The 26,777-nt window shown below is 37.5% G+C and overlaps 1 protein-coding gene across 2 annotated transcripts in view; it reads right to left on the reverse strand.

Moving 5' to 3' along the window:
* Positions 1–431: 431 nt before the first annotated feature.
* Positions 432–26,777, reverse strand: part of LOC127625736 (paired box protein Pax-7-like) — a 69,647-nt gene continuing 43,301 nt past the window's right edge. For both annotated transcript variants that reach the window (XM_052101101.1, XM_052101100.1), the window contains exons 8-9: positions 6,010–6,259; positions 432–3,057 (exon numbers count right to left, since the gene is read on the reverse strand). In XM_052101101.1, coding sequence (XP_051957061.1) covers positions 2,942–3,057; positions 6,010–6,259 — 366 coding nt within the window. In that variant the 3' untranslated portion in view covers positions 432–2,941. The remainder of the gene's footprint in view (positions 3,058–6,009; positions 6,260–26,777) is intronic.

A 26,777-nucleotide genomic window follows, 5' to 3' on the forward strand; every position in this document is an offset into this window, starting at 1 on the left:
ACAGGACGACTGGATGAAGTTAGCGAAATGGCTGCAATTAAAGGTACACTACAGAATTCTGGGCTCGCTCAACAATTTTTTTTAAAATTAAAGTTATTTGCTCAGAAATATTGTTTTGTTCTTCGGCACTGCCCTTTTGCGCAAATTGAGCTTATCTTACTGCAAGAATAAAGTCCTACAAGACATTTGTAAGAGTTATCATAGTCATAGTCTAATGCTTCTAAAAACACAATCTTGGCATTATACAGTTTCAACAGACAATTTTTAGTACACCTTCCATAATCCTAACTTTTCAAATTTTTTAATTATTCAAAATTTTAAATACAAAAAAATTATTTTGACGCATGTAGTGAAAATACACAGAAAAAGCAGAACGTTTGATCCATATGTCAGTTTTAGATCTTTAATTGATAACATTTACGCCAGTGACACAGTAAAGACACCAACAGGCTGAAGGTAGTAAATATCAAATACAAGGTTCCCACTAAAGCTACAACTTCATACAGCAGAATAAATTATACCATGGTAACGTACACACATGCTGAAAGGAAATGGAGTAAAGCATAAACACAAATGCTAACGAAATCATGTGCCCATTTTGATGTCCCAGAAAGGCATGATGGGTAATATACTTTTGATTTCCAAATGTAGATTAACAAAGGTGTTAGCCATGGGTGTTCTATACTAGAAGCAGTTTAAATTTCATTCCTCATTTGTGGTGGTTTTATAAGATTATAGACAGTTGAAAGGGAAGGAGGCGGGGTTCGGGTCACGTGGTTCCTTTAAGATTTCTCTTCGTCATACACACATCCAAGAACACACCAATAAGAATTCCATTTCAAGATGCATTCCGAGGAATTCTTTGAGTTAGAAGCAGTCATTTAGCACCAAAAACTGCAGTGTATTCACACAGTCTGTTATATTCTCCATCAGTCAAATAAATGAAAAGTCTCTGTTTTTTAATGGTTTGAATGTCAATATTAAATGTTATTGACAAGCATCTTAATTGTGGATCCATATACGTGCTCTTCCTTAAGCATATATCCAAAATTATCACCTGACATCAGCAAATTTGAAATTAGTGGGAATCATAAACAATATGATTCACCTTCCATACAATTTTACTTATGTAATTTGTATCGAGAAGTTTTTACATACACTTTGAATCCTACGAAAAATTATACATAATAACTATTAAAAAGTAAAGAAATGAAAGCAGTATATATAAACACAAAATTACAATATTAGACTTACACATATCCCCTGTGTCATCTACCAATCAACACCTTTTTTGTTTTAGTATAAAACATATTCTTTATAAACAAACAATAAACTATCTGCTTTATCTACTGTACAATTCCATGTTTGTTTCAAAACGTCACCTGTGAGTGCTACGTAAATGTCGAAAATTCACTACTTATTTTGCACTTACATTTGAATGCATGAATTCTTAAATTACAGGAGCCCTGATAATGTATGTTTTTGTAAACTTTTGTTACAAAAACGGAGAGAGAATTAGAAAAACAGAGAAAGAGAATGCATGAATGAGTTTGAGGTGCCCGTTACTTCCTGAAATGAATATTTGATTGCTCAGTGTGCATATGAATATCACAGCTTGTGGGCCTGTAATCCATTCATGAGCTGAACTGTAAGGAATGTTGAAATTTATACTTGGTCTAAAAATCACTTATTTAATCAAAGATGTATAGTCTATGAGGAATGTTTACTATCAGCCAAAAATCAGTTTCCAGCTCAGTATTTTTGTCTTCCAAGACAACATACTTAAAACAAGATTTACTTTACTTACAAAATGGCATAAGACGGTATGCATTGTTTTAAAAGAAATCTAACAAAATTTGGTGAAATGCATGAAAAAGATTAGTTTTTCTTGCCTTAAGTATAGCCTTTACATTTTATTTTTTTTATTTCTCTGAAAACAGGACTTCAAGCTTTTAAGGATGTTGAGATATGTTTACTGGAAAACAAGACAAAATACTGATATTGTGGCTTCATTGTTTTTTTTCATCTAGATTGGGCGCAATGTCTTGCTCCTCCCTTTAAAGAAAAAAAATTAATTCACAGCTTTTGTCCAAATCCTCTTTTCCAAACAATGGCGATTGCTTCCCCCCCAAGATGATCACTAAGGACATAGCGTAATTTTAGGAAAAAGGGAGAAAAAAAAATTCCTCCAAAAAGCAGTACTAATTCCCATCAGAATGTCCAAAGCTAGACTTCCCACAGAGTGGCAATGTTCTTATGGAATGTCAAGTGAAATATGATGGCAGTGAAGGTCAAATCGCTCAGGAACATTATGGCTCTAGGGGTATAGAAAGTGAAAAACCAGCAGTCACACTTTCAACACACACACACACACACACACACACACACACACACACACACACACACACACACACACACACACAAACCCTGTCTTTGCCCACCGCGAGCATTTCAGAAAGACTTAGGATTCAAATGAGAAAAAATGCAACGTGTGGATTCCAAAACAATTAAACGAAACAGTAGTTACAATATTAATAATTACAACAACAGTGAGGGCAATCGTAATAACAATATCAACAGAAAACCAGCGAGATTATCCATTTTAATGACAATGAGGTTCAAACACAACTATGCACAGTAAGGTGAAAGTGCATTTCGGAAATGGCCCGGAATGCATCATTAGTGTATGCAGTGTCCGCTGACATGCCGTTGGTCCTCTTATGCGAATTTGAATCAGAAGCAAAACCAGCCCAAAATTACACAAAGACAGTCGGTCACATCCACTGGAATGGCAAGAGTTTCTTTTCTCGAAAATCTTAGAGTAATGGCTCTCTGGACTACACGCACGTTGAAACGCAGTTGAGTATGTTGCGTTAAAAATCTCCTTCTGGTGTAAGGAGTTGTTAGATGGGACATCAGGCGTCCAAGCATTCGGGCAGATTTAGTAAGCCTGTCCTGTCTCCACTTGAAGAAGTCCCAGCACCGCAGAATGATCGCCCAACTTCATCCTTCGCTGAGTTGACAGACTCACGTTCTTGGCCAGATAGTCAACAGCGGCTGTAGAGAAAAAACACAAACACAGACAGTCTCATGAGCATAGTTAAATATAAAACAAACCACAAAACCAGCCAGTTTAAACACCACAGTTGGGAAATCCAATTTCAATGAGTCAGATGGATTCATTTTGAGTCATCACTCAAATTTGATTGGTCAAAACAACATTCCAGCTGTAGTAAAATACACAATAGAGTCAAATGTTGCCCAACTTAGAGTTCTATAGCCAAAATTATACTTAAAGGCCAAGGGATTCACAAACAATTTGTGAATCAGTTCAAACGAATCATTTTAAAGTAGAGGCTCATATGAATAATTCATTTAGGCATTGGACATCGCCATACACCATTGACACAATTCACAAAACAGGTAATAACGCATTGCACGTTTAATACAGTCAACAGGCACTTTGTTGAACTTTTGAAGTGTGTTCAATAAAAAAATTAATGAATCTAGATGAATGAAGTATAATGTGAGTGAAATGGTGGTTTAGTTAAGAGAGAGACAGACAGAGCCAGTCGTGTGTCATTCATTCAGGTCTTTGCATGTGTGTATGTGCCAGTCTTTATTATACTGAGCGTTTGAGATTTCACACTTCATATTCGGCTCAATCTCCCTCCAATTTGAGAAGCTCTCTTCTCTCTCTCATTAAACACATCACTCCTCTCATCTGACTCATAATTAACCTGACATTCGCTCATCAGATCCCTTCAATCAACACTTCCTCACCTTTTGATAGATCTGACAGTACTTTACACACACACATACAAAACTCACATTCACACAAGTAAATGCATTCAACACCACACACACAGTATACAAAGGCTGTGCCAATACAATCATGTATCAATATATCATCATCTAGTGCATGAATTTTCAAAATGTATTGTCTCAAATGAAACACCAAAGTTAGTTTTACTACACGGAAGCTTTCTGTATTTTTCAGTTGGCTGACGTGACGTTCAGTCACATGCAATGTGTTGACGCTAGCGTTAGCACGTTATCCAACCTCAGTCCAACACCTATGTCTCAAATATTCACTACAGATGTCAAAAAATATTGATAGATCACGTGATTATAATATATATATATATATATATATATTTTAGGGCTGTCGTTTTAACGTGTTAATTCAGTACGATTAATTTTATAAAAAATAACCCGTTAAAAAAATGTATGCAATTAATCGCACTGCCCACGGACCGTAATAAGGAAGATTCCTGAGAAATGAAAGCTTGTAGTACCACCTGTTTACTCCAGAGGGCAGTAAGTGAAACTGCAGCTGCCTGGCAATGCGCAGTTTATACAGTGAAGAAAAACACCCTTGAGCAGCAGAACAACACAAACATATGTTACGTTTTTGCGTTCAAAACACTTGATGGAGTGCAAATCCGAACTAAGGGATCTCAAGATGTGTTCTAAGTATTAAACTATATTTAACTTGACACAGTGTCCTAAAAAAATTATGTTTATGACGCTACACAAGCATGTCTGACACAGGTGTACATTGACGGGTCCTTAAACAAGCCCTCATAATAAATCTCCAACTGATTTACAAATTCACTTGTGTAATGGATTGCTGTGAACTGTATGTCAATGATTGACTTATGATCAATAATATGGTAGTAAACAATACATTGTATTCAAAAGCCGCTTTTTGTTTTGTCTTATGTACACTTCTGCCACAAGAATGTAATGCATTTTAATTATCTGAATATTTTTATTATATATATATATATATATATATATATATATATATATATATATTTAAATAGATAACTATGTATAATTATTTCATCATTATATATTGAATTATTGTTATATGAGGGCTTTCTCAGTAAATATTTGTATATGTGATATATATATATATATATATATATATATATATATATATATATATATATATATATATATATATATATTTTTTTTTTAAGACATTTAAATAATAAGTCTAATTTGAGTGCTTTTCAATTTACTCAGCTGGCCTCTATTTAACAATCTGGTGTAATAGCATTGGGAGACCACAAGAGGGTGATATAAAATTTATTGAAGCCGATCAAGGTATTACATACAGACACACAGGACAAGCTGAAGAGCAGCAGATGGCAGTCTAAGTTATGAAGGTTTTTGTACTTCTTCAAGAATGAACAAAGTGACGATGATGAGTTTGCAGGTTAGTGTATGAAACTGGTAGAACTGCGCAAACTGAAAGGTTAGAAATTATTAGAAATAAGTTTATTATGCAATATCTCTGTATGTAGCAATTACTCAAATTACTCTAATCACACTACTTACTGTGCATGATGAAATGGCATATATTAAGTGCTGAAGTTTGCAATTTGGAATGGGACTTTAGTAGCCATTGTTTACCCCAAAATACCAAAGTTGCTTCAGGTGTTACTACAATAATTTGTACTTACAATTGGTCAATTTGAAGACTCATTCCGAAGACAAACATTTGCACCAATGAATCATTCACCATATAACCAAGAACGATTTATTTTTGACTTCAACACACATGCACATTTATTGTGGTAGATAGAAGCCAGTTGCTTCTGTGACAACATCCGCCTCTGATTATGCTAAGTTAATCAATCAATTCTTTCCTGTTTGTGAGTGTGTGTTTGTAAGAGGTAACTAAAAGGGCACAAGGACCCTAGGGGTGTCAAAGTGTGCTTTGAAGTGCCCGTTTCCCAGTCGAGAGACAAAAACTGTGACGAACAGAGGAGCCCGGGGCCAAAGCTGTGGTCTTTATCAGGAGCATATGTCTGCCCTGCTCTGATGGGTCAGGGAGTCTTGAGATGGTCAGAAATGGGCACGATCACCCTCAGCAGCAAATAGGAAATGAATTGTAACCAATTATGGCCTAATTTAAATGACAGTTGGGTAAAGCTATCCCTTTAAAACTTACGACGAAGACATATACAGAGTATATAATGGAGGTATGGTACATACTCTGGCCATACTGGCTGTACTGGTAGCCAGCAGCGACGGGGTCCATGCTGTAGCTGGTGGCACTGTACGTTGGGGGGCAGTAAGACTGGGATGAGGCTAGACTGTCCACACTCTTGATGGGGTCTGAACGCTGACTGCAGCTTGCAGAGATGGGGTTAGATGCCTCCAGGCTGCCATGGAGAGGAGAGATGGAGAAATCGTGCTGAGGCTGGGAGGGGACCGCACTGGGATTACTCAAAATACTCATCACCTGGAGAGAGACAGAGAGAGATGGTTAAAACTTGGTTAGTAGCCAAACTTTTGTCTGTCAGTATAAAGTAAAGTCTACATTGCAGGTTATTCCGAATAAGAACACCCCACTCAAGGCTAGGGAATAAGGCTAGTTTTTCCACATGACGTTCTGTGTCACGCACAATCTGGCGCTTAGCTTTTCAAAGTTTACTCTTTTGACTGTAAGCCCATACACATACGTTTGTCACTGTCTGTGTGTCTAGAAAAACTAGGCTGCACGTGGACAGCCCATGCAGACTGTGATGATGACGAAATTTGCATCACGTGCACTGTGTGGTGTAGCATTCCATGGCAAACCGAATAATACTTTTGCCTTTAGTCCCAAGTTAGCTAACTTTTTACTGTCAGTATAAAGTCTGATTCATTGCAGGTTATTCTGGCAAAGATCCACCCACTTAGGTGGAGATTTTTTGACTGACACTTAAAATGACCAACCACATTTGCTTTTTATTAATGGATGTTTAAATAACTCTGAGAAAAAAGCAGAATTTAAAGGCTGAAACATACTCTACACAAGTACACGAATACAGATGAAAGCACTTGGTCACCGCATTGCCAACACGCAGTCCAGTTCAACATGCTTAAAATGCGTTCTTGCGTTACCATGGCATGAACAAATGTCAGTAATTAAGGTGCGGTCTGTGCCAATAAACTGGATGTGTTATTATTCAGGTAAGTTGTTACAAATATATTGACTTTAACTTACTTGCTCAGCAATATTCTCTTCTAACTGTTGCTCCACCATGACAGTATTTGAGTTGAAAGAGAAAACTCACCCTAGAAGTGGACAGTTCACACTAATCTTGCTATAGCACCTCTTGCAGCAACGTTGAGAATGCAATGCTTAGTTGGGTGAAGTTATTAATTGCGGTCTGACACATTTTAGAATGTAACGATGCATGAAATTGAGCTTGCGTTGCAAGATGCATCTGTGTTCACATACTTTTGTGGAGTATGTTTCGGCACTAAAATATGGGACAATAGGCATCCGTGATGGGAAGAGGAAAACGGTGGCATTAGGAAACTGGAAACAGAGATTTCAAACAAAAATGTTAATAATTGGCCTTGGTGTCCTCTCCATCTCAAAGAGAGAAAACTCAAAACTTTTGAATAGATTTCAAAGATTCGATGCCATGAACGAATGTTAACATAGAAAAATGACATGCATCAGATTTAACTACTTTAAATTATGAGTTGCTTCTAGCTTGGGAAGCTACAGATTCAAAGTATCTACCCTAACACTGAAGGCAGGTCATTTTCAGTTTTTCAGTGTCTTCTCAATCTCAAAGAGAGAGAGTGAAAGCATGCCAAACTTAGAGCTCAGCCAGAGTCCCAGAGAGATTAGAAGAGTCCAGGCAGAGCCAGTGAACAAACAGAGTGATACAGCAAAAGAAAGAGATGGGGGAACGAGGCCAGACCCATCAAACCCCAGCGGCGATGCCAGATAGACCCCTGTCCTGAGGCCTCCAGCACAACAAGCACAGAGGGATCTGATAATCCCACCCCCCGGCCTCAGAAACACCCCCACACTCGTGAATAATAATGATCTGAGGCCTTAACAGAGCCAAGGACCTGATCCTCCATCCTGAAAAAACAGGCCTAGCTTTTTAAGCTACTATTAATGTGTGTACAAGCTGTTTATTTATCTGTTTGTGTATTGAGAAACAATATCTGGTTAAGGGCTGTTGTTGTCCACTTATTGCTTGCATTTACATAAAATTGTTAATTAGCTGTTTGAAACAGTGTTCAACCATACTACACATAAAGTTGCAGAATTACGTATTTATAGTGTGCAGAATCTGCTAATTTTCTGTATGCATGCAATACTTTAATTGTTCCTTGTACATTTGCCAAAATGTGTTTTATACAACAAAGATTACTGCACATACTTTATTCCACAATGCAATGCACTCAACTTGACCTTACATTTGTAGTGTGAAGTATTTACTTAAAAAAATTTAAATAATAATAATAATCTCAGAAATGTTCAAAAATCCTATTGTTGCAGTATTAAGTGTTTATAGTTTACACATTTTCTGTATGTATGGAATACCTGTATTGTATACTACACTTGCATGCTGCATATACTATTTGGAACAATGTAATGTCATCCATTATGGCATTTACATTAACTTATTATTAATTAGGGGGTCAAAATACTATAGCATACTAAATATACTATTTTTTGATTTTTCTTTTTGTATTTATAGTGTTTCTTTTTGACAAAATGTGGAATATACAACAAACCATACTGCATACTTCACAATGCAATGCACTCATTTTGACATTCTATTTTTAGTGGGACATATTTGTTACATAATGTTTATTTCCAAAATGATAACTGAATGGCATTTGTTTAATTAAACATGCAACATAATGAAGTCATGTGACACGATGTAGCATACTTCTGTTTGAAACTGCTGCGTACTGCATTCTGTTTCCCATTTTGGGCAGCATTTATGATACACAAACAGAACTAATTTCGGTATAAATTGCTCATAAAATCATTCTTACATAAATTTTGGTATTGAATGGAATGCAGCAGTTTACATAAGAATGGTTTTATGAATGATTTTCACAAATTCTTTCAACTCAGTATACTTGTGCAGTATGCAGTACACTAGTATTCCACTAGCAAACACAGCCAAAATTAAGTTACTGGAAAATAGTATTGTGAATTAGGTTTGAGAATAAACTATATTGGTTGTTTTAACTTGCATCATAATTTCAGGTAACATAAAATATAAATGATCCTTTCTAGCGTATAAAACAGCTAGACTAAAAGTGTGTTTAGATTTGCATTAACTCCTATACATCAGTTCCAATAAACACTCAAAATGCTTGTCCTCATGTAAATTTGCTAATCCCGCCCACAGATTAATCTGATTGGTCCATTGTTTTAACTGACATTGATCTGGTGCATGTAAAAATTTGAAATGTAAAGAAATGCAGATAGATAGAAAGAAAGAGAGAAAGTGGGGAAATATGATCTTCTGGGCTGAAGAAGAGGAAACCAGCAAGCCTCACACATGATCTATCCTCTCAGGTGACAGAAAGCATCCTTGACGCATCAGGTTCACGTTGCGTCTCGACACGCTAAGCTGCCCTTTGACTCTGTTTGGCTGCTAAACCAATTATACCATCATGGAGTTGGTTAAACACACACCCAGACGTTAAATACACTCCCACACTGAGTTTAAACACAGTTCACCACAGCAACACAGAATCAGCAGCCAAATAAGTCTCGAGAGTTGACTTCCAAGTCGCCTTGTGCTTGTTGCACGACTGCAGAGAGTGAAATTAAATCACATTATGATTGCTATTCCCAAAATGTCTCACAGGAAATATGGAACACTTGAGACACATATCGCTGGTTAGCGGTTTCCTCATGCTTATTCTATCAGTATGGAGCACGGTTCCACGCACATGTGACACGGATCGCATAAGTGGGAGATTTATGACCGTGTCTTTATAAGAGACATATGTGATGTGGCCATGTGGCCTGATTATAGCAGATTAGTGGATGGAAAGCAAAAGTAGCCCTTGTTGGTGGCCACATGAGGGCCCTTACCAAAAAAATCTAAACTAGCCGCAAACTTGCTGTATTTGCCACTTATTATTTTCACATACAAATGAGCTTGTGATCCACCAAAAATGTTTGCCAGAAATTTGCAGCTCTTCATCGGTAGTGGTGACCCTCTGGCAAACCTTTAGTAACAATGGACAAAATAGCTCAATTCCATGTGAAAATTGTCTGTGGTGAGGTTGTGGCACATTTGCAGTGAACTCTAAATTTTTGCAAGGGGAGGGGCAGTTTGAGGAGGTCGGCAATCGGTTAATTGAAGCTTGATTACACTGCTTCCATTTTTATATGCACATTAAATGAAAATGTCAGACAATCAAGACTGACTCTTCTATCAGCGCTTCTAATTATAAAGCACAAGATTCCACCAGCAGTTCCTCAACAGAGCCTGACTGAGAGTTAATACGGGGAAATCATTGGACATTTGTTGGAAATACAGAGCTGTCATTTTCATAGACATATTTGCTCATGTTTCACTTCTGGTTCCCTTTCTAGAGGACAAAACTTTGCCACTTCCACTTAGCTGAAAAACAACATAAATAACTACATTGCTACATAACCTTACCACAAGCAAACATAGCACATTGCAGTCTTTGTTTAAGAGTCAAGCTCCTTTGAGAATAGCATTTAACATTCAGAGGTATTTTATTGAGCTTCTTTAATATATCAAGAGCTGGTTTGCTGTAATGCTCAGAAGTTATTTGAATATAAAACAAAATTAATAATGATCAATTCAGTGCAAATAACCGGAAACTGATCCTGACCGATATTGAATGCAACAGTGCCCGTCCACTTTTTCAGCTGTCTTGGTTCAGGTATTTGAAGCATAAGCAGTAGTTGTATCTCTGGATCTTTACGTCATTCATTCAATTCTGGCATCTCATCCAATCATAATCCATCCTCTGCTTTATGAGCCCAGCAAAGCTGTATGTCAGCGCTCATTATACCTCCCTTTGTTTCACCCCCCTCCACCCCATCACCACCAGTTTAGGTCCCGTCCAACCATCGTGATAAGTTCCTCTCCCCTGCCATCATCGCATTCCGGCAGGATCTGCTGGTTTGTGAAAGTATCTGAGCACTGTACCATAGGATGTGGTTTAGGCTAAAGGAATCACATTTTTCACTATTTTCAGGATTAATTCTCATTTATTACGAGTCTTTCTGGTAGAAGTATTTTTCTCACTCATTTCTTCCTGAGGGATTTAATAAAATCCTTCATAAATGAATTCAAAGTGATGAACCAAACCAACCAGCTCCGAGGTATATAACAACATTACAAACTTTGATTTGAAGTAAAAAAGTATTTGAAAATCTAACAAAAAGACAAAGGTACTTAATGTCTTTAATGAAGGAATGAACTATAATCCTATGAAGCATTGCGAATTACATAATCGAATGAAAAACAATGGAAAAAATGTATTTACTATTGATTTAAAGTAGTTGAATAAAAGCTTCTAAATAGTATATTGTATTTTTTTACAAATATTATGATATATATATATATATATATATATATATATATATATATATATATATATATATATATATATATATATACAAATATCTCGATTCATTGACAGTGCATCATGGGAGCTCTTTTGCCGCACTTTGTTTGTTGCGATTTTCTGATTGGTGGAGCATTTATCTTTAGGATTATGGGTAGTGTAGTTCTTCACCAGAAATTCCTCTATTAAACACATTTTCGTTTTAATAAGTTGAAATAACACGGACTGGTGGCTTCAACAGAAGCATATACCATTGATTAACAACCTCAGGGCTCACTGGAGGTCTGTATACATGATCATTAATTATCAATTCCCCTGCGGAAAAAATGAATGGGATTTTAACGTACTTCCGGAACCAGACTGTTGCGCTCTATTCTGCACAAATAAACAGAAACTGATCCTGACAATGGCATTTTGGCTGTGTTGATTCTAACCAATAACATGATGGTTGTGTTCATCCTGACCAGTGACATTTCAGCTGTGTTCCTCTGTGTTCTGTGTTTCACTTTCTGTTCTAGTTAAACATTGTTTTGGGGAATTTTGACCTTGATGCACCTTGACCAAAAGAGGCGTAACCGCTGAACTTCGCTGCAGGGGAAAGATTAAGCTCGGCTGAGATTGTATTACAAATCTACCCACCCAGAACATTAACGCAGCTAAATAAACAAAAATCAATATCATTCAGACTATTCATCTGATACGGGCGCAGAGTGTAGTGTGTGACATATCTGCTCTTAGATTCGATGGCAAAACAAGCACCTCAGGCCATCACTGGCAATAATAGCTGATAATACAGTTCAGTGTAGTTCACCGACTAAATAAACCCTCATTTCAACAGCCATTCCACATAGTTAAATTATTTTTTCCCCTCAAGTAGGCTATAGAGTTTTTCTTTGTCTCTCTTTTTCTCTATCGCTATCCAACTCTATCTTCATCAGTGCTTTTCTCGTTTGTTGTGCGTTGTGTGCGCAGTAGATAATGGAAGTCGAGACTCCAATGTTTAAAGAACACAGCCCAGAGGCATTGCCTTTCTCTCTCCAAATAGATTACTCCATAAATAATAATAAAAAACTAATTAATTCTCCAACTTCTAAGACCCTCCAGCCTGAGGCGGTGCAAACCCAGAATTGTAAATTGATACAATGTGCATCCTTTCAGATAAACAAAAAGTGCATTTGCAACACACTAAAAGGGAATCTTTCATACCACTCTAATTTCCTTAGTGAAATTATATATTTTTTTGTCTGCTTAAATGTACGACGAGTTCTTTCGTGTTTAGTCAAGCTCGGAAAAAACAGTTTGACAACTGCACAGCTAAAACTAATCTGTAAGGTGCAGATGACAATGTTTAAAGAGGCAATTTTGCCAAAAGCCAAACACTACGTTCGCGCTACAACTTCACATGCAGACAATTTTATATGAAATAAATGGTAAAATGAAATGGTATTGGAAAATCAGAATGGCAAACATCTCATAATTCCAGAGCATTTATTCAGTATTAAAAAATTATCTTAAAACTATTTTTAAAAATCTCTTATTTATTTATTATACAAGGACAGTGTCGTAAAAAAAATCAGAAATTTGCTTACTTTCCAATACATTTAAGCTAAAACCACAATTATACTCAAAAGAGACCACAATTATACCTGTAGTCCAACTGATTCACAAAATGCAGCCATTTTATTTTTGATACGTCAATTTCTGGTGCAAACCAACATAAATGTGGTGTCTACTCTCACAAAAGTATATACTGAGAGCAAATACAGCACAAAAAAATAAAAAGGCAAGATATCCTAAAGATAAATAAAGTGGTACAGTATATCCAAATAGAGAGGGAGATGTATGGATGACAGACAGATCAAGAGGATTTGAGAAGGGGGTTTAGGTGCCGTAAAAGAGGCAGGAGGCTTTTAAGAGTACAAAGACTCCAGTAGGACTGAGTTTGCCTAAGGGCCAGCCTGCCACTAGAGCAGATAGCACAGGCCTTTGCACCCTCACCAGGCTCTCGGCCAACACACACACTACTCTTAATCTAGCCCAGAGTGGATTAGAGAGTTCCTCTCACCACTAACTCCTCCCTATCTGACCCTACCCCATGCCCTCCAGTGGTACCTTCAAGTTTAGTACAGGTCATGAGGGCAAACGAAGGGGAATGAGTCCTCTCAGTGTGTGTAAATTATCTGAGACAAACAGAATATCATCTCTTCGCTTCACAGATCTGTGGAGCAGATAGTCGCCTGCAATGGAAATTGCGAGCGGTCTTTGCACTCGTGCAGTCAATTGTTTATCTGAGTTTCAAAAGACAGTCCTGGGGCGATGATTATGGCAAATAACCATTTCTGTTATTTATCAACCCCTTCGACTAACACCCATTTGGGATTATTGCGGAGTAAGGTACAATAAGGAATGTTCCAATTACAATCAAATTTAGGGAATTCAATGATTTACTGCAGTAATGTTAGGAAAAATATTTCAGACAAAGTAATATTCTTAGGATGCACTGATGGACTGCCATCCATCAGCATATCGGTTGTGAGGATGAAAACGTTGATATGAAAAACCAAAGATTATTTCGAATGAATTAGTAACACATTCCAGAATGCACAATCCAGAAATAATAACAGCCACAATATGTAGAAGGATTGGCACTCTTGGAACGTGTAATATTTAAATTTTCTCATGTTAATGTGGACAAAACGGCATAAACGGATTTGAAGGTTGCGAAAGCGGTCACATGATGAGGAAAACCATCCAAAACTGTTTGAAACTAGCAAACTTTTACATCTGAGATATCGAAAATTATATAAATGGGAAATTAAACATATTGGACATTATTAATTGTTAGAACAGTAAAACATATTTTATATTTCCGTAAATGTCTTATGCATTCCTAAGTAAAACAGGGATCATATGACAAAATTGGTGGCAAAATATCAGTATCGTTATCTGCCAAAACATTCAATATCGGTGCATCCCTATAATATTCAATTAGCAATATTAATTAAGCAATCCAGTTGTTTTATACATATTGTGATAGCTCAGTACATAACATACATAAGACAGACTGATATATCGTTAGACCAATTAATTGGCCAATATTAGGCCATTTCGATATATCAGAAATGTTAGTAGACATACATTTATGGGGGAAAAACATGTTCATTTCATTTCAGATATTATGAATATATCTCAATTGCTTAAGTTAAATTGGATTATACCATAATACCGATTAAAAGACATTTTATAAAGACCGATAGCTATTTATAAATGTAAAAATGTCCAATGCAATATATCTGCATATAATATCAGCATATCGTGATATATTGCATCTGCCATTTTTCAATATGTACATATATACAGTATAAACTATCCATCAACTTGTGTTCTAGATATTGCATTGGCCAACAAATTCCATATCAGTTAACCTCTAATCGTGATTCATTTAAAGCTATATGTCCACTAAAAACGTTCTTGTAATCCACACTGATTCGCTGGTAATCAGATGTTTAAGACAAGTCTGTGACTTCCCACATCTCCCACACTTCCCATAGTGGTGCTCATCTGAGACAAAATGACTATTTAAAATAACAGTGGTTGCATGAATTCAATTAGTGGCTTTTGGTCATGGTGGAAGGGGAGCATGGGGCAATTAACCAGCCTGAGAGCCCACAGCCTGCCTGACTGGTGACAGAGAACAGATGACGGGGGGCGCTCGCTGTGTCGCAGCTGTAATTGGCCAAAGCACATTAATCAAAAGTGAAAAGAGGCTTCCGAAAGGGAGAGAGATGAGGAAAAGAAGCGGGTGACAAAAATGGGGGAGGGTAATTCTGAGTGAGACAGAAAGTTAGAGAGAGAGAAGATGTTGAGAAAATGAAGGAGTGGAATACAGAAAGACCTCTTGTGTTTACACTGCGAGTAAGTGACACGGCAAAACTAGAAAAGTCACGTAAAAAAAATTTTTGTTATCTATACTGCTTATTACAATATAGGCAGCTTTCTATTTTTCTCATGTCATAATGCCCGCTTCCACAGTAGCTGAAAAACCAAGTGCTGTCTTTGACTCACAGCTGATTGAATAAAGAAGATTTTGATGTTAGCATGTTGCTACGCTAAATTACGGACACTCTCATGGGCATTAAAATACAGAAATTGGCTAAATTAGCCCATATTATAAGCCTAACTTTTGGAACAGCCTTCGTGCAGTTAGGGTGCATATGATGCATTAAAATGCTGTCTAGGTAGGCAGCTGACTATGTTTTGGAACAGTGCTAGTTTCAGTTTTAGGTGCTCTGAAGAAAAATGGTGGGTGTGATAATCGAGCTCAATTAGTCTGTGATTGGCACTGACAGAATTTGGGCACTGACATACTGAACACAGATGAAAGCCATTATCAGCCACTGAAACAAGCTGTCACTCCTCAGAGGATGTTTACTGTACTAAATAGATTGCAAACGGCCTCTACCTCTTGCTTCTGGTCAGTCACACCTCTTGTCAGCGAATTCACTGACAGCTGCATACCAACGGTTCTTGAACAGGCTCACAGTATGTAATTTATCTGCATGCAATCAGCATTTAATGTGTGGAAGCACAATATATCGGTGGCCATATTGGTATCAGCAAATATAATTCTTTTTAAATGTTTTATTATCTTTCTGATTAAGCCAATATAAAAGCAGATAAAATCAGGGCTTATTATTATTTTATAAAATGTATTCAAATTGCCTGATTTTTCTTGTAAAATGTAAAATTGTAGATCTAGAGACAAAAAATAAATAAATTACAAAACAGTAAAGATTTTAAATATCAGTCCTTGTATTGATTATTGGATATTACAAAAATAATGGTTATCGTATCGGATGGTTTGGTTTTAATAAAAACAACAATTGATAGACGATTTAGATATATAATACTGACTATCATATCGGTTATCTGTATCGACCAAAATGTTGATATCAATGTGACCCTGATCTAAAGTGTGTTAAGTCAGTGTTTTTTATATAAATGTGTGGTTTTGATCAGAACATTAATAGAAAGAATGTCGGAATGGGCGATTATAAATTGCAAAGTTCTCTTTGTGGGTTGGTGAAGTTCACAGCAAGAAAACGGCATGATCCTTCTTTATTCCAAGAGATCTTGGCTGCAGTCTGCCGGCTAACCAGAAGTTAATATGCCTTCTATTTGTTTGCAATTGAAGAACGTGTGCAGGCACAATAGTCTATTCTTTCCCGTTGATATGCTTGAGTGAGTATGGAACAGATTCAGCCACCAGGAACACACACTCACTTGAACAGCTCCTCTCACTTTGTCCTGGTGCCTCGACCAAATTAAATGGCAGATTTTATGATTCCACTAGAGTGGTTTTAGTGAGACTGAGGAAGCGAGAGGTGTGAGAGAGAGAGAGAGAGAGAGAGAGAGACAGAGGGAGAGAGAGAGAGAGAGAGAGCGGGTGAGTTTGTTTGCTAAAATCAGCAGGGGATCCACGCAGTGAAAAATGTCAGGTCAAATTGTTCTTGACAGAGTTAATATCTGCACCTCATAGCAATAATTACATGTAAATAAATAGTGAAATAGCGCTCAGCTGGAGACTAAGAGGAAAGAACTGCTTCAGTGAGACAGCCAGCTGGGACCGGCTCGTTTTAGAAAAAGTGAAGGAAAGCAGGGACCTCAAATTTGCAGAATAATTCAAAACCTCGATTCCAAAGAAGACTACAAGGGCCAAATTTCACTTTTCTACATACATTTTAAGCAGACATGTTCATATTAAAACGAATGTACGGTATACTAATTACAGGGATAATTCCCTAGGAGTAACCTGAGGTCAAGTCTCTTGTTCAAAGGTCATCCCTTGTTTGAACCTACAACCTTTTGGTTACCAAATAAGAGCTTTTGCTTAAATATACACACACTGAGCTATTTATTAGGAACACCTGTACATCTGCTTATTCATAAAATCTTGCAGATATGGGTTAGGAGATCCATTTCATGTTCACATCATCCATCAGAATGTGGGAAAAATGTGATCTCAGTGATTTGGACCGTGGCATGATCGTTGGTGCCATATGGGCTGGTTTGTGTATTTCTGTAACTGCTGATCTCCTGGGATTTTCAGTCTCTAGGATTTACTCAGAATGGCGCTAAAAACACAAAATGCCTTGTTGACGACAGAGGACAGTGGAGATGGCCAGACTGGTTTGAGCTGACAGAAAGGCTACGATAACTCAGATAACCACTGAGCAGAATAGCAATAACATGTCGAATTGAGGTGAATAGGGCTACAACAGCAGAAGACCACGACAGGCACTTTATTAGGACCAAAGTGTTCCTAATAAAGTTCTAAGTGAGTGTAGTGACTTGAGTAAATTAAAATCGATCATGCTCGTTTTATCATTGTCCAGCCAAACAACATAAGTCTAAGATTGCCTCAATAAAGTAATAATATACCACTCCTCAACAAGCCCTATGATTTTTGGTAGCACAGCCAATGCAAAATGTATAACACACCAAAGTCTAATACATAAGCTTATTTAATACAATGAAGAAGCCAAAATGTTGTCGACTGAACAAACTTAAATCACACCTAGAGTACAATTCTTTTTAACCAATCATCAACAATCTTCGAGTTATAGTCGAGTTCTAGGTCAAGTATTTCATGAATGTGTGTCAACAGGAGAAATACCACCAAACAAACACCTTAGCAACAACAAGAACATTTTTAAATTCCTAACCGTAATAGAAGTGTTGCCTGCCTTACAAGGTCTCTCGTGGCTTCTTGCGTAATTAAACCATCTAGTGTACTTCTGTACTGAATCCGACAAGGAACCTACACAGACTTGGTTAAACATTCTTATTTTGAGTCTGGAATATTTGTCTGAGTAGCATCGCTCATAGTGACATGAAACAGAGAAGACAGCTGGACAATGGTGGTGTTGTTATATCGCTCAGCCCAGCAAGGGTCGGTCCAGAGGCAACCCAAGACATCAGACCCTAGGTTGCCAATGTTTGGCTTTGGTGTAGATGTGTGTGGTGGGGTGGATAGGGGTTTGGTTTTGGTAAAGCTAGAGCAGTACAGCTCATTGGAGTATTAATCACATCTGTGCACCTGTCAGAGTGGCATGTGGAACTAACAGGAAGCACATTTTATGAAGACGACACCCAGAGTGTTATCGATGTCCGTTCAACCCTATGGTTACCCTGCAAACCCTGAACCTGTTGAACTCACGATATTGAGAGCACATCATGGACAAAGGTTAACTAAAATGCTGCCTTCACCTGCTAATAAGTGTTAAAAATCCACTTATATGACAGTGGCCAATAAATTGCAGTGGCTATAACTAATGAAACCGAACTTGCCTCTGAACTTGATGCAGCAAATCATGATATATTGTAAACACTGCTTTACCTACATTATAGATACAACAGCCCTAAAATGTCTGAATGTCTTTGCATTAGAAATCAAAATATATCAAAACAAATTTTTTTGTTTATCTTAAGTGTCCGAATCCTTTTTCTTTTCATTATGAACATTATATCTATTGTTTCAAATGTAATTTTGTGAAAATTTTTCTTGAAACATGTACTTATTTTTTGGAGCCACTGCATGAAAAAAGCCAAGAGGTCAATTATATTTGACAAGTCCAACTCCTGTATATAAAACCCAATTCAATCACCCTACAGAAAACAATACATCTGACTTCTTCCGCATATTCTGGTCTCTATATAATTGGTATATGAGATTAGATCAATGCGCATATTTGTGTGCGCGTGCATAAATATGGCTATATACTCTCATTCTACTTATTATATGCATTTCCAGTTGCGTGGGACAGACGGCATACGAATTGGTCTTAGTGGTTTCCTCCTTTAAATCCCTATCTTCTAGGATTTGCCGAAATTTATATTGGCTGCCTCTGCAAGATAAATGTAAATCGCATTCCCTTATATTTGCTATTTATCAGGATGCAGCAGCTCACTTTCGGCAGGGGGAAAATATCTCTCACCCGCATACAAACAGCCTTGCATTTAAATAGCATTTTTATTGTCCGCTGTAGCCTTTCATCTGAACGACTTGGAAAAAGCATCTCTTCCTCTCCAGGGGAAGGAGAGTGTGAGAGAGTGAGAGAGAGAAAGTCTTGAGCAGTCTTAAAGAAAGAGGTTGGAATAGGAAAAGAACAGCTAAAAAACAAACAAAAAAAACCCCACAGAACTCACCCTGTGCCAAAGATGGAGGTTAAAGATGGACCAACTCTGTATTACTATTATTATTATTATTATTATTATTATTATTATTAATATTAATATGTTAAACCAATATTTAGTAATTTAGCAGACTAAATATAGGTTCAACATAATAATAATAACAGTAATATTTAATAATAAAGTAATTGTACTATTTTTGTTTAATTAGACACAATTTTGATGATGAAACTCAATTAAACTTTAAAACATGGAATTCAGAAAAATGAAAACGTGATTTTTTTTTTTACAGAATTAAAAAATACATAGCACTATTTCATAGGGTCCTACTTTAAAAAACTTTACAAAATGTGTTGCTTAACTGAATAACAGTCAAAGGAAACATGCTATTGTTTTAATTTATTATTTATATTGAAATTTTTAAATGTATTAGGCTAACGGAATGTCTTCAATAGCATATTACCTGTTTGTTTCTGTGGTATCAAAATTTGTATTGAGAATCGTAAAATTTGATTGGTGTTGGTACCGACAACAGATGTTTTGGTATTGTGACATCACTAGTTCTAGATCCTTCATATAGTGCTCTAGATGGTTTCTAGAGTGTTCTAGGTGGTTGCTATAATGTTCTAATTGGTTGCTAGAGTGTTCTAAATGGTTTCTAGAGTGTTCTGTGTGGTTGCTAGAGTGTTCTGGGTGGTGTATAGAGTGTTTTAAGTGGTTGCTATAGTGGTCTAGGTGGTTCCTAGAGTGTTCTAAGTGGTTTGTAGAGTGTTCTGGGTGGTGTATAGAGTGTTTTAAGTGGTTGCTAGAGTGTTCTGAATGGTTGCTAGAGTGTTCTAGGTGGTTGCTATAGTGGTCTAGGTGGTTTCTAGAGTGTTCTGGGTGGTTGCTAGAGTGTTCTGTGTGGTGTATAGAGTGTTTTAAGTGGTTGCTATAGTGGTCTAGGTGGTTCCTATAGTGGTCTAAATGGTTTCTAGAGTGTTCTGGCTGGTTGCTAGAGTGTTCCGGGTGGTGTATAGAGTGTTTTAAGTGGTTGCTAGAGTGTTCTGAATGGTTGCTAGAGTGTTCTAGGTGGTTGCTATAGTGGTCTATGTGGTTTCTAGAGTGTTCTGGGTGGTTGCTAGAGTGTTCTGTGTGGTGTATAGAGTGTTTTAAGTGGTTGCTATAGTGGTCTAGGTGGTTCCTAGAGTTTTCTGGGTGGTGTCTAGAGTGTTCTAAGTGGTTGCTAGAGTGTTCTGAGTGGTTGCTAGAGTGTTCTAGATGGTTGCTAGTGTGTTCTAGATGGTTGATAGAGTGTACTAAATGGTTGCTAAGGGTTCTAGATGGTTTCTAGAGTGTTCTAGGTGGTTGCTAGAGTGTTCTAGATGGTTGCTAGAGTGTTCTAAATGGTTGTTAGGGTGGTCTAGGTGGTTGCTAGAGTGTTCTACATGGTTGCTAGTGTGTTCTAGATGGTTGCTAAGGGTTCTAAATGGTTTGTAGAGTGTTCTAGGTGGTTGCTAGAGTGTTCTAAATAGTTGTTAAGGTGGTCTAGGTGTTTGCTAGAGTTTTCTGGGTGGTTGCAAGAGTGTGTACTAGGTGGTTGCTAAAGTGTTCTAGATGGCTGCTAGAGTGTCCTAAGTGGCTGCTAGAGTGTTCTAGGTGATTGCTAGAGTGTTCTAGGTGGTTGCAAGATGTTATGCATTATTTTGAGCACAATACAAGCTTGTGTCAGGTCTTGTGACCTAGTGTTGGTAAATTGTAGCAGTTCATCACTTTCCATTGTCATTGTGCCTAAGACTACACTTACATCCAGACTAAACCAAGCACCAATGTCTTCAGAGACACCCAAACCATAAGCCTAACACCAAAACTACAGTTTCTTTGCCCATGGCGATGATTTTAGCGTCTGATGTTCTTGGCATCTGCCAAACAGGTCTTGTTTTGGAAAGCCTCTTATAGGTCTTTTTCATTACTGCCAAATATAAACAGTATCTGTTTTAATATGGCTTCTAATTATTAAAAATCAATTCCCCCCACTTGCGGCAGGAGTGCACATGGTACGGATGAATGCAGTGCGCTCATCCGCTTTGATTCGTTTGTCGTGAGAGCATGCCAGCTGACACCGTGCCCAGTCTGTGGCTTAATGCACAAGTTTTTTAATAATGTGTGGGACTACATGCGTCTCCGCAGCTCATTGATATTCACGTGCCTAATGTCTTGTCAAAACTGCGAGGCAAGGGAAGCGAGCACTTTACATTTTGTGAGCTAGGTTTCTTCCTTTTTAGTTGACGCCAGCACAGGGCTCTTAAACGTAATTCATCCCCTTTTTTCAAGAGGGGCTAATGGAAGAGGAAGAGGTTTGGAGCTTCTCTGCGCTTATCTCTTTTTGACAGTTGCAAGCAACGGTTGGCGAGGGCTGGTGTGAGCGTGCGATGCTGTGTGGTACGGTGCAGGCGAGCAGGCCCGGGGACAGAGATCAAAGGGAGTCTCGGGTGAACAGCGGTTTTCTCTCTGATCCCTCCGGTAGCGAGACCCAACCCTGCTCGCTTGTGTGCTGCTGCTGTATGCACTCATCCCTCCATCAATCCCTGAAAGGAGCTTCATTCCTCAGCACAAATACGCTCCAAGTCTTATGTTTTTCGGTAACACTTTACAATAAGGTTCCATAATTAGTTAACATGAACTAACAATGAATATTACTTTTACAGCATGTATTCATTATTAATTTTGGCTAATGTTTATTTAAACACATAGTACAATTTTCAAAATTAAAAGTTTTTGTTAACATTAGTTAATGCATGACTACAATGATCAATTGTATTTTTATTTACTAACAAAAATTTATAAATGCTGTAAAAAATATATTGTTCACTGTAAATTCATGATACCTAATGCATTAAAGGGATTGTTCACCCAAAAATGGAAATTCTCTCAACATTTAGTCACCCTCATGACATCCCAGATGTCTATAACATTCTTTCTTCTGTTAAACATAGATTTATAGAAAAATATTTTAGCTCTGTAGGCCCATACAATGCAAGTGAATGGTGGCCAGAATTTTGAAGGTCCAAAAAGCATATAAAGGCAGCATAAAAGTAATTAATATGCCTTCAGTGGTTAAATCTATATCATCAGATCCGATATGATTGGTATGGGTGAGAAACAGAACAATATTTAAGTAATGTTTTCTTTTCTTTTTTCTTTTCTCCCCAATTTGGAATGCCCAATTCTCAATGCCCTCTAAGTCCTCGTGGTGGCGTAGTGACTCACGTATTACAGCGGCATCCATGCACAACTCACCACGCGAGACCGCCACCAAGAGCTAGAAACACATTATAGTGACCACGAGGAGGTTACCCCATGTGACTCTACCCTCCCTAGCAACCGGGCCATTTTGGTTGCGTAGGAGACCTGACTGGAGTCACTCAGCACACCCTGGATTCAAACTCGAGACTCCAGGGGTGGTAGTCAGTGTCTTTACTCGCTGAAATACCTAGGCTCACATTTAAGTCCCTTTTTACTATAAATCTCCACTTTTACTTCCACATTTTTCTTCCTTTGTTTTTGGCAATTCACATTCATTGTGCATTGTGCTATGAACGCCACCTACTGGGCAGGGAGGAGAATTTGTAGTAAAAAAATCTGTTTCTCTCCTACACCTATCATATCACTTCTGAACATACAGAATTAATCACTGGAGTCTTATGGATTACTTTTGTGCTGCCTTTATATGCTTTTTGGACCTTCAAAGTGTTAGTCACCATTCACTTGCATTGTATGGGCCTACAGTGCTGAGATATTCTACTAAAAATCTTCATATGTGTTCAGCAGAAGAAAGAAAGTCATACACATCTGGGATGGCATGAGGTTGAGTAAATGATGGGAGAATTTTCATTTTTGGGTGAACTATCCCTAGTGAACTATCCCAATGTAAACAGTTGATAACTCTACTGTAAATCTTACTGTTTTTTCTTACAAAATTAAATTATCAGAATAACAACCAAATTATCCATGTTATCCCTGCATGATTTAAAAATGTTCCAAAGAGCATCTTGTGTGCTTCATTGGAAGCAAAAGAATCTGACCTTTCAAAGAAATCATGATTGGCTTATTAAGCATAATTGGGGTAAGATCAGGGCTGGACTGGGAAGAGAAATCGGCCCAGGATTTTACATGGCAACTGGCCGTTTTGCGGTCCGTCATTCGGCACGTTTTGTGGCCGACCAACTGGCCCGCTCTGTTCTCCCGATGGCCAGTCCGCCCCTGATCGGCCCCAAAGTGCGTCGACCCACCGGGAAAATGCCCGGTATGCCAGATTACCAGTCCAGTCCTGGGTAAGATTATGCATGTAAATGTGCATAAAGTCATCAAGCAATATATTACGCAAAATTACAAATAGTCTAAAGAAATTCAGTTTGAAAAAGAACTGATAAAAGTAATTAAGATTGTATGGTTCTATGGTACAGTATTTTGATGGAAAATATGTTTTGCATGGTACATTTTTCTTTTCTTAGGCCAACAATGAAACTAAAACAAACAAACAAATACAATTATTAACAACTCTTAAATACACATTTCTAAAATGTGTTCTGCATTCCTCTGCAGTGCTGTTTCAATGAGCTGTTGTTTTCCTCTCTCTCCCAGCAGGTGTCCCTGTCAGGCAAAGCAGCCGACTCCACCTCAAACACCTTTGCCAAAGAATGCAATTCCCAGGACTGCTTTTAAAAAAAAATTTCGAGTTATAATGACAATCATAAGCTTTACAGTCCCTGCCATCACATACAGCATGGTAAAACAGTTTATTCCCATCTGCACAGAAACCGGAAACTTGTGCCTCTTTTCTCTAGATAACATCGATTATAGATTTTCTGCTTGGTTACAGGACATCTCGGCATATTATCTTTATCAGTGTGGATATTTAAAGGGTCATCAGGATAAACATATATAAGTATGTTACTTGTTTGGAAAATAAACACTACTGGAGATGTTTGTCTATTGGAAAAAGAAACTTACTCATACTCAAAAACGTATTTAGACAATTAAATCACTCTTACAAATGTTGATTTTTAAGCATTAGAAACATCAACCCAAGTGGTATCTGCAAACAAATTCAGTTTGAGCTTTTCTCAGAACTAACTTCACTTTTCTGAGCCATTTTTCCTCAATGGCTTTTAACCAGCTGGTTTTCAAGGTGATTTTTATTGGATGTATGAAGTCAGATCCCCTCAACTTCACACAGGTGTCCTAGAAAAGTAACCACAGGCGGAGTTCAGCACATGAACTATGGACATGTTCCACTAATATCTGACAACTACAAAGTGTCCAAATAGCTTTGTCTTAACTTTGAAAATTATTTTATAATTTGAAACCTAACAAACTTAAATGTCCATATTTAACATTTGTAAATAATGAAAAGACATTCCGACATTTTTAAGTGTACAGTTTCATAAGTGTCTAAATGCTTTCTGGGGCAACTTTATTTTCCCCCAATGAAAAAAGCTTTCTATACTCAGGAAGGAAGCTAGGGGAGAAGAAGTTTTCCTTGACATCTCTCAGAATTTGTATCCTTATCCAGCACCTGCTGTGCAACAAAATGAAAAGGTTGATACGGCTCACCTCTCCTTGAAAAAATAACCCATACTTGCAGCCTGGCCAAGCAATGCTTAATAGATCTGACATTGCATCACTCCCAGACCAGCCTTAACTTATAATCAAGGACTACAACAACAACAACCGGTGGTGGATGGCTTTTCTACTGGTCTGTAATGGGAAAATGTGTGCTGTCTGGATGGGTTACACCAACACCTGTGCTGAGGTCAGCAGGGGTCCATTACCGCCTGTCACTCGGCCACCACAATCACAAAATTTTGTTCAATCTTTACTGGCAACCGGTAGCCCATCAAAAGCAGACATTTAGGAGAAATAGGTCTTTACGTCCAAGCTCACACACCAATCTTCGCCAGGTGTTTTCTACAAAGTTCTAAAATAAGGGACTTATCTTTCATTAGAAAGATAGAAAAACATCTTTTTGAATTGAGTTTTTTTTTTGCTGGTGTCACAGAGAGCAAGGTGACATCTGATGGTTTGGGAAAGGTAAAGTTAGCCGGCAGTATTACGGTTGCCAAGCAAAGTTGCAGCTTAATGCATTTATATGGAATGTGCAATCACAAATGTGTGTTTATCAGCATTTTACAATGGCTTCGAGTGCCTCTAATTCTCAATCAGAATTAAGAATTGGAAGTTTTTGATTTATATTGTGGTAACACTTTACAATAAGGTGGTATTCATTAGCATTAGTTTAACAATGAACAATGCACTTGGTTAAAGGAATATTCCAGATTCAATACAAGTTAAGCTTATGCCTCCTACACACTACACGACTTTCAAAGACGTCAGATTGTGATACCGTTCATATTTCACATTTGTCTGTCTTGTCACAGAAGTCGTAGCGTTTTCAAATTACACGATGAATCGGCGACAGGGGTGAACGCATTACAAAACATTTCACTATTGACGAATCCCCGACGACTCTGCCTGGACTCCAAATTACGTTTGACAACAGAGTACTTGTGAGAAGTGATGCGAGATACGAAAACAAATGCATGATCATATGTTCTGCATTTCAGAATATGATGTGCATGTTTTTAATCATATATTTTATTGGTTACAATATGAAAAAGTAACTCCTAACTGCTAACCTTGGTAATTGGCAATTTCTCTCCAACTCTTCTCTTTCTCCACTCGGTTGTGCTACAGTTCAGAGGAAACATCAAATAGGCGCTGGTGCCCATTGTGATTTCGCGCTTTTGTCGGCAATCTCTACAAAACATTTGGCGAGTGAAAATTGGGCCTAAAATTGTGTAGTGTAAACTCGGCATTAATCGACAGCACGTGTGGCATAATATTGATTATCACAAAAAATATATTTTACTTGCCTGGTTAACATTGTGTCACTTTCAATGTAAGTGAATGGGGCCAATCTGTAAACATTAAAATACTCACTGTTTCTAAAGTATAGACACAAGATATAAACAATATGTGTGATAACATGATTTTAGTGTGATAAAATCGCTTACTAACCTTGTCTGTGTACAGTTATAGACGATTTTACAACTTTGTTGCCATGACGATGTAATATCAACAAACCCTAAAATGTCAATAAAATGACAATTTACAGCTCAAATAATACATGAGTTTTAACAGAAACATTAATGCAA

This window comes from Xyrauchen texanus, chromosome 32, assembly GCF_025860055.1.
Source record: "Xyrauchen texanus isolate HMW12.3.18 chromosome 32, RBS_HiC_50CHRs, whole genome shotgun sequence".
NCBI classification, from domain to species: Eukaryota; Metazoa; Chordata; class Actinopteri; order Cypriniformes; family Catostomidae; genus Xyrauchen; species Xyrauchen texanus.